The following is a 13180-nucleotide window of genomic DNA, read 5'->3' on the forward strand; positions in this document are numbered from 1 at the left end:
TTTTTTTTTTTTATGTGCTCCTCACCATAACTGTAAAGCTTTTAGCAACTCAGCTGAGACCAAGTGGACGTGACAAAAATTCTGCAAATTGTAAACTGAACTGCAGGCTGGAACAGAGAAGATAGGAGAGATGTCATTGAGAAATAGTAGAACAGAAAAAGAAAAATACTTATAGCATATATTTATAGCATGCAGAGTCCTCCTCCTTTTCCCTCAGTATTTGTGACATTTGTGGGCTTCTTCTTTGTCTTTCGGCTGTTCCCGTTAGGGGTCGCCACAGCAGATCAATTGTTTCCATCTCACCCTGTCCTCTGTATCTTCCTCTGTCACACCAACCACCTGCATGTCCTCCCTCAGCACATCCATAACCAACTCTTTGGCCTCCCTCTTCTCCTCCTGCCTGGTGGCTCCATCCTTAGCATCCTTCTCCCTATATACCCTGGGTCCCTCCACTGCACATGTCCAAACCATCTCAATCTTGCCTCTCTGACTTTGTCTCCAAACCGTCACACCTGAGCTTTCCCTCGGATACGAGGTCTGTCAATAAAGTATAGGTCCTTTTTATTTTTTTCAAAAACTATATGGATTTCATTCATATGTTTTTACGTCAGACATGCTTGAACCCTCGTGCGCATGCGTGAGTTTTTCCACGGCTGTCGGTGACGTCATTCGCCTGTGAGCACTCCTTGTGGGAGGAGTCGTCCAGCCCCTCGTCGGAATTCCTTTGTCTGAGAAGTTGCTGAGAGACTGGCGCTTGTTTGATCAAAATTTTTTCTAAACCTGTGAGACACATCGAAGTGGACACGGTTTCGAAAAATTAAGCTGGTTTTCAGTGAAAATTTTAACGGCTGATGAGAGATTTTGAGGTGATACTGTCGCTTTAAGGACTTCCCACGGTGCGAGAGTCGCACAGCGCTCTCAGGCGCCGTCGTCAGCCTGTTTCAAGCTGAAACCTCCACATTTCAGGCTCTGTTGATCCAGGACGTCGTGAGAGAACAGAGAAGTTTCAGAAGAAGTCGGTTTCAGCATTTTATCCGGATATTCCACTGTTAAAGGAGATTTTTTTAATGAAAGACGTGCGGCACGGATTGCAGCGTCGGCTCGCAGCCGCCGCGACGCTCCGCCACAGGAAAAACACCTCTGTTGGAAGCCTTAAGGACAAGTTGGAACATGTCCAGCTGTTAAACAATTTCTCATATACTCACTCCACTGAAAGCCATCAAAAGCCGCCTGGATTTTACAAATGGTTATCAACACGGAGGTGTTTTTCATGTGCCGCCGCACCGTGCCGGCTGCGTGTTACAATCTGTGCAACACGGTAGCCTAAAAGTTCTCCACATTAGCAAAGGATAATTGGACTCCTGTGGTTGCTCTGCTGTGTCTGGTAGCCAAATATAACCCAATACAACCATTACGCACAGCCAATGGCGCAGTAGATTTTTTACCAAAGATAATGACAGTTTATGTGGAAACACACGGTGAGAAAAAAGTCATTACGACAGTGTAGGGTTAGCAACAGGCTTTTACAGTATTTACACCGTGTGTTTTGCCCTGAGGAGGGATTAGGTGATATTTCCCCCCCGTGCCTGTTTGCAAAGGTCAGGTAAAAGACACTAAGATGTCTCAAATCTGGGCACATTTTTGCCAGTAGACTGTTATGAATCAGCTGGCATCAGATTAATTAATCTATGCCTGGCTGTAGTTTGATCACCTGAAAAGCAACATTACATAATTCATTGGTGAGTGATTTGATCACACTTTTGTTGTTACTACACTGAAGCAATTACATGTAATTTTACTTTGAGACCAAATAAATCTATGTGTGCACAGTTCCTGAAATAAATCAGGGTGTTTTTTGTGATATTGGATAGTTCCTGTACTGGAAACATCTACAAAACTATAGACAATTGGGTCGGTTCATCCATCCCAGTTTGTGTAAATAATAACCATGTTTAAAAAGCACATAATGAAGATGCAGTGATTGGGACAGTCAGTAACTTTGATGCACCAGATGTATTGAAAAAGCTACTTTGTTTTGCACTATATATCATAGTCATGCCTGCCACTTACTGGCAGGTTATCATCAGTACCCTAGTTACGCTACCGACCATCGGGAGAAACATGATTCCCACATGGTCAAATCCAAAATGTACAACAGCTTACTGAAAATAAAAATGGGATTGAAGAATGGATAGATCATATAGGTGGGGATGATGTCAAAACTTTCTTCTCCACTGAAAATTAATGATGACAAGCTCGATACACTGTTCTGGAACATTTAAACATGTTTGCAACATCCATGTTTCAGAATATTGTCCTGGAATCCGTATCAAAGTAACACATCCCACGGTTTTGAAATAAATCGATCAAAATGCTCCAGCTGACTTGTGCCATCTGGTTTTGAAACATCATAAAACAGAAATAACTGAACTAGGATCACAGTGTTTTGATTCAAAAACAATATGAAAAACATTTCTAAAACGTACGAGGTCTGTCAATAAAGTATAGGTCCTTTTTATTTTTTTCAAAAGGTATATGGATTTCATTCATATGTTTTTACGTCAGACATGCTTGAACCCTCGTGCGCATGCGTGAGTTTTTCCACGCCTGTCGGTGACGTCATTCGCCTGTGAGCACTCCTTGTGGGAGGAGTTGTCCAGCCCCTCGTCAGAATTCCTTTGTCTGAGAAGTTGCTGAGAGACTGGCGCTTTGTTTGATCAAAATTTTTTCTAAACCTGTGAGGCACATCGAAGTGGACACGGTTCGAAAAATTAAGCTGGTTTTCGGTGAAACTTTTAACGGCTGATGAGAGATTTTGAGGTGATACTGTCGCTTTAAGGACTTCCCACGGTGTGAGACATCGCGCAGCGCTCTCAGGCGCCGTCGTCAGCCTGTTTCAAGCTGAAAACCTCCACATTTCAGGCTCTATTGATCCAGGACGTCGTGAGAGAACAGAGAAGTTTCAGAAGAAGTCGGTTTCAGCATTTTATCTGGATATTCCACTGTTAAAGGAGATTTTTTTAATGAAAGACGTGCGGACGGATTGCAGCGTCGGCTGCTCACAGATCTTCACCTGTTTTCTAAGCCTAGCTTCTTTTACTCTTCTACTCTTCTCTTCTACTCTTTCCCATAACTTCATGCTGTGGCTGATCAACTTTATGCCTCTGTAGTTACTACAGCTCTGCACATTACCGTTGTTCTTGAAAATAGGAACCAGCACACTTTGTCTCCACTCCTCAGGCATCCTCTCACTTTCCAAGATTTTATTACACAATCTGGTTAGAAACTCTACTGCCATCTCTCCTAGACATTTCCATGCCTCCACTGGAATGTCATCTGGACCAACTGCCTTTCCGCTCTTCATAGCACTTCTTCCTTACTAATCTCTTGTACTTCCTGATTTACTCTCACCACATCATCCAGCCTTTTCTCTTGCTCATTTTCTTTATTCATCAGCTCTTCAAAATATTCCCTCCACCTTCTCAGCACACACTCCTCACTTGTCAGCACATTACCATGTGCATCTTTTACCACCCTAACCTGCTGCACATCCTTTCCAGCTCTGTCCCTTTGTCTGGCCAATCAGTACAAGTCCTTTTCTCCTTCCTTACTATTCAACTTCTTGTACAGCTTGCAATGTGCCTTTTCCTTCGCTTTTGCCACTTCTTTTTTCACCTTACGCCGCATCTCCTTGTACTCCTGTCTACTTTCTGTATCTCTCCGACTATCCCAAAACTTTTTCGCCAACCTCTTTCTCCTTATGCTTTCTTGGACCTCTTCATTCCACCACCATGTCTCCTTGTCTTCCTTCCACTGTCCAGATGTCATACTGTCTAACGACACTCTCTCCTGCCACCACCTTACAGTCTCTGATTTCTTTTAGCTTGCATCTCCTATAAAGAATGTAGTCCACCTGTGTGCACCTTCCTCCACTCTTATATGTTACCCTGTGCTCCTCCCTTTTCTTAAAGTAGGTATTCACCACAGCCATTTCCATCCTTTTTGCAAAATCAACTACCATCTGTCCTTCCCCATTCCTATCCTTGATACCATATCGCTTTATATTGTATGGCCTTGCCTTACAATATAAAGCGCCTTGGGCCAACTGTTTGTTGTGATTTGGCGCTATATAAATAAAATTGATTTGATTTGATATCTACCCATTACTTCCTCATCACCTCTGTTCCCTTCACCAACATGCCCATTGAAGTCCGCTCCTATCACTACTCTTTCATGCTTGGGCACACTCTCCACCACCTCATCTAACACACTCCAGAAATCTTTGTCCTTCATCTCACAACCTACCTGTGGGGCATATGCACTGATGATATTCATCATCACCCCTTCAATTTCCAACTTCACACTCATCACCCTGTCAGACACTCGCTTAACCTCCAACACACTTTTAACATACTCTTCCTTTAAAATCAATCAATCAATCAATCAACTTTTTTCTTGTATAGCGCCAAATCACAACAAACAGTTGCCCCAGGGCGCTCCACATTGCAAGGCAAGGCCATACAATAATTATGAAACACAGTCTACGTCTAAAGCAACATAACCAAGGGATGGTCCAGGGTCACCCGATCCAGCCCTAACTATAAGCCTTAGCGAAAAGGAAAGTTTTAAGCCTAATCTTAAAAGTAGAGAGGGTATCTGTCTCCCTGATCTGAATTGGGAGCTGGTTCCACAGGAGAGGAGCCTGAAAGCTGAAGGCTCTGCCTCCCATTCTACTCTTACAAACCCTAGGAACTACAAGTAAGCCCGCACTCTGAGAGCGAAGCGCTCTAATGGGGTAATATGGTACTATGAGGTCCCTAAGATAAGATGGGACCTGATTATTCAAAACCTTATAAGTAAGAAGAAGAATTTTAAATTCTATTCTAGCATTAACAGGAAGCCAATGAAGGGAGGCCAACACGGGTGAGATATGCTCTCTCCTGCTAGTCCCCGTCAGTACTCTAGCTGCAGCATTCTGAACCAACTGAAGGCTTTTTAGGGAACTTTTAGGACAACCTGATAATAATGAATTACAATAGTCCAGCCTAGAGGAAACAAATGCATGAATTAGTTTTTCAGCATCACTCTGAGACAAGACCTTTCTGATTTTAGAGATATTGCGTAAATGCAAAAAGGCAGTCCTACATATTTGTTTAATATGCGCTTTGAATGACATATCCTGATCAAAAATAACTCCAAGATTTCTCACAGTATTACTAGAGATCAGGGAAATGCCATCCAGAGTAACGATCTGGTTAGACACCATGCTTCTAAGATTTGTGGGGCCAAGTACAATAACTTCAGTTTTATCTGAGTTTAAAAGCAGGAATTAGAGGTCATCCATGTCTTTATGTCTGTAAGACAATCCTGCAGTTTAGCTAATTGGTGCGTATCCTCTGGCTTCATGGATAGATAAAGCTGGGTATCATCTGCGTAACAATGAAAATTTAAGCAATACCGTCTAATAATACTGCCCAAGGGAAGCATGTATAAAGTGAATAAAATTGGTCCTAGCACAGAACCTTGTGGAACTCCATAATTAACTTTAGTCTGTGAAGAAGATTCCCCATTTACATGAACAAACTGTAATCTATTAGACAAATATGATTCAAACCACCGCAGCGCAATGCCTTTAATACCTATGACATGCTCTAATCTCTGTAATAAAATTTTATGGTCAACAGTATCAAAAGCAGCACTGAGGTCCAACAGAACAAGCACAGAGATAAGTCCACTGTCCGAAGCCATAAGAAGATCATTTGTAACCTTCACTAATGCTGTTTCTGTACTATGATGAATTCTAAAACCTGACTGAAACTCTTCAAATAGACCATTCCTCTGCAGGTGATCAGTTAGCTGTTTTACAACTACCCTCTCAAGAATCTTTGAGAGAAAAGGAAGGTTGGAGATTGGCCTATAATTAGCTAAGATAGCTGGGTCAAGTGATGGCTTTTAAGTAATGGTTTAATTACTGCCACCTTAAAGGCCTGTGGTACATAACCAACTAACAAAGATAGATTGATCATATTTAAGATTGAAGCATTAAATAATGGTAGGACTTCCTTGAGCAGCCTGGCAGGAATGGGGTCTAATAAGCATGTTGATGGTTTGGATGAAGTAACTAATGAAAATAACTCAGACAGAACAATCGGAGAGAAAGAGTCTAACCAAATACCGGCATCACTGAAAGCAGCCAAAGATAACGATACATCTTTGGGATGGTTATGAGTAATTTTTTCTCTAATAGTCAAAATTTTGTTAGCAAAGAAAGTCATGAAATCATTACTAGTTAAGTTAATGGAATACTCAGCTCAATAGAGCTCTGACTCTTTGTCAGCCTGGCTACAGTGCTGAAAAGAAACCTGGGGTTGTTCTTATTTTCTTCAATTAGTGATGAGTAGAAAGATGTCCTAGCTTCACGAAGGGCTTTCTTATAGAGCAACAAACTCTTTTTCCAGGCTAAGTGAAGATCTTCTAAATTAGTGAGACGCCATTTCCTCTCCAACTTACGGGTTATCTGCTTTAAGCTACGAGTTTGTGAGTTATACCACGGAGTCAGACACTTCTGATTTAAAGCTCTCTTTTTCAGAGGAGCTACAGCATCCAAAGTTGTCTTCAATGAGGATGTAAAACTATTGACAAGATACTCTAACTCCCTTACAGAGTTTAGGTAGCTACTCTGCTCTGTGTTGGTATATGACATTAGAGAACATAAAGAAGGAATCATATCCTTAAACCTAGTTACAGCGCTTTCTGAAAGACTTCTAGTGTAATGAAACTTATTCCCCACTGCAGGGTAGTCCATCAGGGTAAATGTAAATGTTATTAAAAAATGATCAGACAAAAGGGAGTTTTCAGGGAATACTGTTAAGTCTTCTATTTCCATACCATAAGTCAGAACAAGATCTAAAATATGATTAAAGTGGTGGGTGGACTCATTTACTTTTTGAGCAAAGCCGATAGAGTCTAATAATAGATTAAATGCAGTGTTGAGGCTGTCATTCTCAGCATCTGTGTGGATGTTAAAATCGCCCACTATAATTATCTTATCTGAGCTAAGCACTAAGTCAGACAAAAGGTCTGAAAATTCACAGAGAAACTCACAGTAACGACCAGGTGGACGATAGATAATAACAAATAAAACTGGTTTTTGGGACTTCCAATTTGGATGGACAAGACTAAGAGACAAGCTTTCAAATGAATTAAAGCTCTGTCTAGGTTTTTGATTAATTAATAAGCTGGAATGGAAGATTGCTGCTAATCCTCCGCCCCGGCCCGTGCTACGAGCATTCTGACAGTTAGTGTGACTCGGGGGTGTTTGACTCATTTAAACTAACATATTCATCCTGCTGTAACCAGGTTTCTGTTAGGCAGAATAAATCAATACGTTGATCAATTATTATATCATTTACCAACAGGGACTTAGAAGAAAGAGACCTAATGTTTAATAGACCACATTTAACTGTTTTAGTCTGTGGTGCAATTGAAGGTGCTATATTATTTTTTCTTTTTGAATTTTTATGCTTAAATAGATTTTTGCTAGTTATTGGTGGTCTGGGAGCAGGCACCGTCTCTACGGGGATGGGGTAATAGGGGGATGGCAGGGGAGAGAAGCTGCAGAGAGGTGTATAAGACCACAGCTCTGCCTCCTGGTCCCAACGCTAGACAGTCACAGTTTGGAGGATCCCAAAAAATTGGCCAGATTTCTAGAAATGAGAGCTGCTCCCTCTAAAGTGGGATGGATGCCGTCTCTCCTAACAAGACCAGGTTTTCCCCAGAAGCTTTGCCAATTATCAATGAAGCCCACCTCATTTTTTGGACACCACTCAGACAGCCAGCAATTCAAGGAGAACATGCGGCTAAACATGTCACTCCCGGTCTGATTGGGGAGGGGCCCAGAGAAAACAACAGAGTCCGACATTGTTTTTGCAAAGTTACACACCGATTCAATGTTAATTTTAGTGACCTCCGATTGGCGTAACCGAGTGTCATTACTGCCGACGTGAATTACAATCTTACCAAATTTACGCTTAGCCTTAGCCAGCAATTTCAAATGTCCTTCGATGTCGCCTGCTCTGGCCCCCGGAAGACAATTGACAATGGTTGCTGGTGTCGCTAACTTCACATTTCTCAAAACAGAGTCGCCAATAACCAGAGTTTGATCCTCGGCGAGTGTATCGTCGAGTGGGGAAAAACGGTTAGAGATGTGAACGGGTTGACGTTCACATGACCCCAACACCATTTCTCTTCCTGTCCTCACCATGGTACAACAACTTGTACCCACCGCCGATGCTCCTGCTCTTACTTCCCTTCCACTTGGTCTCTTGCACACACAATATGTCTACCTTTCTCCTCTCCATCATATCAGCCAGCTCTCTCCCTTTACCAGTCATACTACCAACATTCATAGTCCCCACTCTCATTTCCACCCTTCTAATTTTCTTCTTCTCCCACTGTTTGTGGAAACATTCTCCTCCTCTTCTTCGTCGTCTTTGCCCAGCAGTAGCCCAATTTCCACCGGCACCCTGTTGGGCAACAGCACTGGTGGCGGACATTGTTAACCCGGGCCGCGACTGATCCGGTATGGAAATTCGATTCTTAGTCTGCATAGTTGGGTTGGTTCGTTTTACGCCGGATGCCCTTCCTGACGCAACCCTCCTCATTTATCCGGGCTTGGGGCCGGCACTCAGAATGTACTGGCTGCACACCCCATGTGGCTGAGTTATTGGTGACATTTGTGAGCACTTGAAAAAAATATTGTAAATATAGATTCCTTTTTTTTTCTCAACGAAATTCAGATTTTTATTTTTTCAGATTTTCCGTTATGGTTTTTTATATAACTGCATAGAAGATGTATTATTAAGTTCTACCCAGAAGTGCAAAACTTACAGGTGGAGAGAAAAATGAGCCCACTGTGAGAAAAATTAACGGGAAGAAAAAACACACGCAAAGAAATGGTGAAAAACTTCAGAGCCAAAATAAATTTAGGGAGCTCGTGTAATCCTCTACTGTAAAACCTGATAATATAATTGAAGAACAAAAATAAGGTTAAGGTTAGGATTAAAAATACTGAGCTAAACTTGACTGCATCACAAAAACGTGATGCGATTTGTGACAGTATCAGGAAAAAAGCGTGAGACTGGGCTGTATCTATTCAGTTTCAACTTTTTGAAGTCAAATGTGCGAAGTGACCTCCTGTGCACGTTAACCAGGTAAAATCCTCACCGTCACGTGAATAAAAAGCTGATTCTGCTTATTGTTCCCTGATGTTCATTAAATATGTTCACGTGCCTGTGTGACTCAGCTGCTCAGCGCCATGGTGGCCAAGTTGGGGAACTTGGACGACCCACTACCACAGGACTCCTACCAGGGCGTCAATGAGGACGAATGGGTGAGTAACCTTTAACGGTTTCCACATTTCTGCTTTCAGTGATGTTAAACTGACACACTGACAGGTTTGTTGTGTGTCCGCCGTACTGCCAAAGAGTCAACAAAGTCGCATCTCTTCCAGAATTGAGACCTTTACTGCAGATAAACTATGAAAAGTTTCTTTGTACCTATGGTTATTAATTGTTGTAAATACACAAGATGTTATGGCAGCTAATGTTTATTTATTTCACTTTTATTGGAAATTTACAATGTGATGTGAAATATTGTGCCTTTTAGGATGATTAAAGTGGGCGTCGCCTTTTGCCTCAATCATGGAGACGACTGACAAGAGTTAGACGAGGGCGACCGATCTTACCCCTGGGTGATATTTTTTTTTTAAACTGGAAACGCACTTATTGGAGCATATACTTCCACCAAGGATATAAACACTCCTAACACAGACACACACACACCCAAAAATATTCTTCATTATGTGGACGAACTGCCGTATATGATTTCTATTTCAGGAACACTTTCTACTTTTTGAGAAATTCAGCAAGCAGATGTTTAAAAACATAACTTGCTTGGGTACAACTTATGAAAAACATTCCGAGATTTACTGTACCGTTTTCAGCGTGTCTTTTTGTAAATGTCACATTGTTTACCTGATGCTGATTTTATCAGGCTGTGTGCAGATTTCTGAAAATCTGAATTGTTTTGCTAATATGTACGACAAAATGCATGTCAACGTTTTTGCATTATTAAGGAAAAGAAAACCATGGAAAATAATCCGCTGTGATTTTAATGGTGATTGTTTTATATCAGAATGTGATATATGTCATGTCCAGCAATATCAGCAAAAAATGCATCTACCTTGAGCTGTGAGAGCATTGATGGAGGAGATTTTCAACAAAATGAAATGAATGGATTCAAACTGGAATCTACAGTACTGTGAAAAAGTTTTTGGCATCCTAGAGTTATAGTAAAAGTCGAGTTTGATGGGATGTCAACACAAAATCAGTTCCAACAAAAGTGAATATGTGAGTTCTATATTTTTATTCCATAATAATTTCTTTGTAAGTGTTCTGGCCAGTAGAATATCACACCAACACAGTTTCCAATGATCATGCAATATTAAAATGACTGTAAAACACAATTACTCATACTTTAAGCCATGTTTTTCTTAAAATTGTTTTTGAGGTCTTGCAACTTATACTCTGGTGCGACTTTTATACTGAAAAATCACACATAGATAGAACCCCAGTTTTCAGTTATCACACATGTCATTTATTTCTGAATATTTATCAGGTTTTCATTTTTAATGCTTTTGTGATGCATTAAATGTGCCTCAAACATTTGCACAGAACTGCAAAATAGAGGATTATTTGATCCCAACCTCAGCTTCGGGGTGCTGCATCAACACAATACACTCGGAGTCGGACGTTTCTTGGTATTAAAAGAAAAGCACACACTGGCATTTCCTTCCCCTTTTGTCCAGTATCTTTGGCTTCATTCACATTATTTGCTAAAGTCATCTCAATCTGATTTTTTTTTTTCATGTATTACATTCATGATTTTAATGGACTTTTATGTGATTCAGATGTTAACAGCTGCCTCCTTCAGAGGACCACATGTTATGTGACCATGTGCATGTGTGTAGTTGTTGGTTGCTTCTTTAAATGTCACTTTTGGGGTTTTGGTTTTTACGATGTCACTGTAGCCACGTTCTTTTATAAAATTGCACAGCTGTTTTTCCGCAGTTTCTTTAAATACTGCATGGTTTAAAGCATTCCTTTTGAGATTACCTGTAATGACTCCTTCTATGTGCGGCCCAAATCTGATATGAAAATGTCATACGTCACAAGATCAGATCGATGTTATATATTGACAAAATATTTGATTTAACTTGATTCAGTTGCTAAAGTGACCTTAGCCCTGTTTATGTATCATTGCTTTTATCAATGATAGATAGATGATTTATGGCCAAAATTCAGCATTTGAGCCCAGTCGATCTCCTGGTCAAGTGATTTTCATTTGGATAATTCTCATCAGCGACACATAAATAGTTCTGCAAATATCTGTGTTTAACATATATGTGACTTTCACAAACAAATAAACTGTATCAATGATTTCCAATGTATGGGCCACGGCCAGGTGAGCTGTGAAAGGTTTTTAAAGTTGACTCTCACCCAGAAATATAAAATGTAGTGGTGGGCACAGCTGCCCAGTAAATTGATAACCGCTAAGCCACTAACTGAAAAATGTGATAACACCAAACAGATAAACTGCTATAAAGTTTAGCTGAAGCCACTTCTCATGGTAAATTTTTGTTCTATGAATTAAATTTTGTGGAGGAGTAGATTCTTAATCAATCGCATTCAGATCTGAGGAAGATGTGAGCAAGTGGCCGTCTGTATGAACCTGTTAGCATCTCATATAGCCAACGTTCATTATGAAACATCAGTTTAATAGTTTGTATTTAACAATGAGAAATTTGGCCCAGGTGATCTGACTGGTTCTGTCAGAATCATGTGTGGGTCAGACTTGTGATTAACAGTTTGGATGGGTCGCAGGAGATCTTCAGATGTCAAAGTGGGCCGTGGAAACACTTTGAAAATTCACGCTTTATTTATGTACACATTTAACTCCACAGTGGATCACTAATAGAGAAAATCAAGTGTAAAAAGAAAACAAGTCTTCCACACAAAATCTAAATGTTATGATCATTCTGTAAAAAGCGCACAGAGGAAACAACAGGGTCACCAGTCCTCATGTTTGCTAGTGAACTGGAATTTCTACAACCCCTGGCAAAAATTATGGAATCACCGGCCTCGGAGGATGTTCATTCAGTTGTTTAATTTTGTAGAAAAAAAGCAGATCACAGACATGACACAAAACTAAAGTCATTTCAAATGGTAACTTTCTGGCTTTAAGAAACACTATAAGAAATCAAGAAAAAAATATTATGGCAGTCAGTAACGGTTACTTTTTTAGACCAAGCAGAGGAAAAAAATATGGAATCACTCAATTCTGAGGAAAAAATTATGGAATCACCCTGTAAATTTTCATCCTCAAAACTAACACCTGCATCAAATCAGATCTGCTCGTTGACATTGACCCTGTGCCATGACATTGACCCTACGTGTCTTCTTGCAAGGAATGTTTTCGCAGTTTTTGCTCTATGGCAAGATGCATTATCATCTTGAAAAATGATTTCATCATCCCCAAACATCCTTTCAATTGTCCAAAATATCAACGTAAACTTGTGCATTTATTGATGATGTAATGACAGCCATCTCCCCAGTGTCTTTACCTGACATGCAGCCCCATATCATCAATGGCTGTGGAAATTTACATGTTCTCTTCAGGCAGTCATCTTTATAAATCTCATTGGAAAGGCACCAAACAAAAGTTCCAGCATCATCACCTTGCCCAATGCAGATTCGAGATTCATCACTGAATACGACTTTCATCCAGTCATCCACAGTCCACGATTGCTTTTCCTTAGCCCATTGTAACCTTGTTTTTTTTCTGTTTAGGTGTTAATGATGGCTTTCGTTTAGCTTTCTGTATGTAAATCCCATTTCCATTAGGCGGTTTCTTACAGTTCGGTCACAGACGTTGACTCCAGTTTCCTCCCATTCATTCCTCATTTGTTTTGTTGTGCATTTTTCAATTTTTGAGACATATTGCTTTAAGTTTTCTGTCTTGACGCTTTGATGTCTTCCTTGGTCTACCAGTATGTTTGCCTTTAACAACCTTCTCATGTTGTTTGTATTTGGTCCAGAGTTTAGACACAGCTGACTGTGAA

General features: G+C 40.5%; 1 protein-coding gene across 2 annotated transcripts in view; it reads left to right on the forward strand.

The window, feature by feature from the left end:
- Window positions 1-13180, forward strand: part of coro7 (coronin 7) — a 222440-nt gene that overhangs the window by 192184 nt on the left and 17076 nt on the right. The window contains exons 20-21 of one of the 2 annotated variants that reach the window (XM_034191186.1): window positions 9305-9391; window positions 9667-10828. In XM_034191186.1, the coding sequence (XP_034047077.1) occupies window positions 9305-9391; window positions 9667-9675 (96 nt within the window). In that variant the 3' untranslated portion in view covers window positions 9676-10828. Of the gene's footprint in view, window positions 1-9304; window positions 9392-9666; window positions 10829-13180 lie in introns of those variants that run through there. The other variant, XM_034191187.1, reaches the window with a different exon arrangement.

The sequence above is a fragment of the Thalassophryne amazonica genome, chromosome 16, assembly GCF_902500255.1.
Source record: "Thalassophryne amazonica chromosome 16, fThaAma1.1, whole genome shotgun sequence".
NCBI lineage: Eukaryota > Metazoa > Chordata > Actinopteri > Batrachoidiformes > Batrachoididae > Thalassophryne > Thalassophryne amazonica.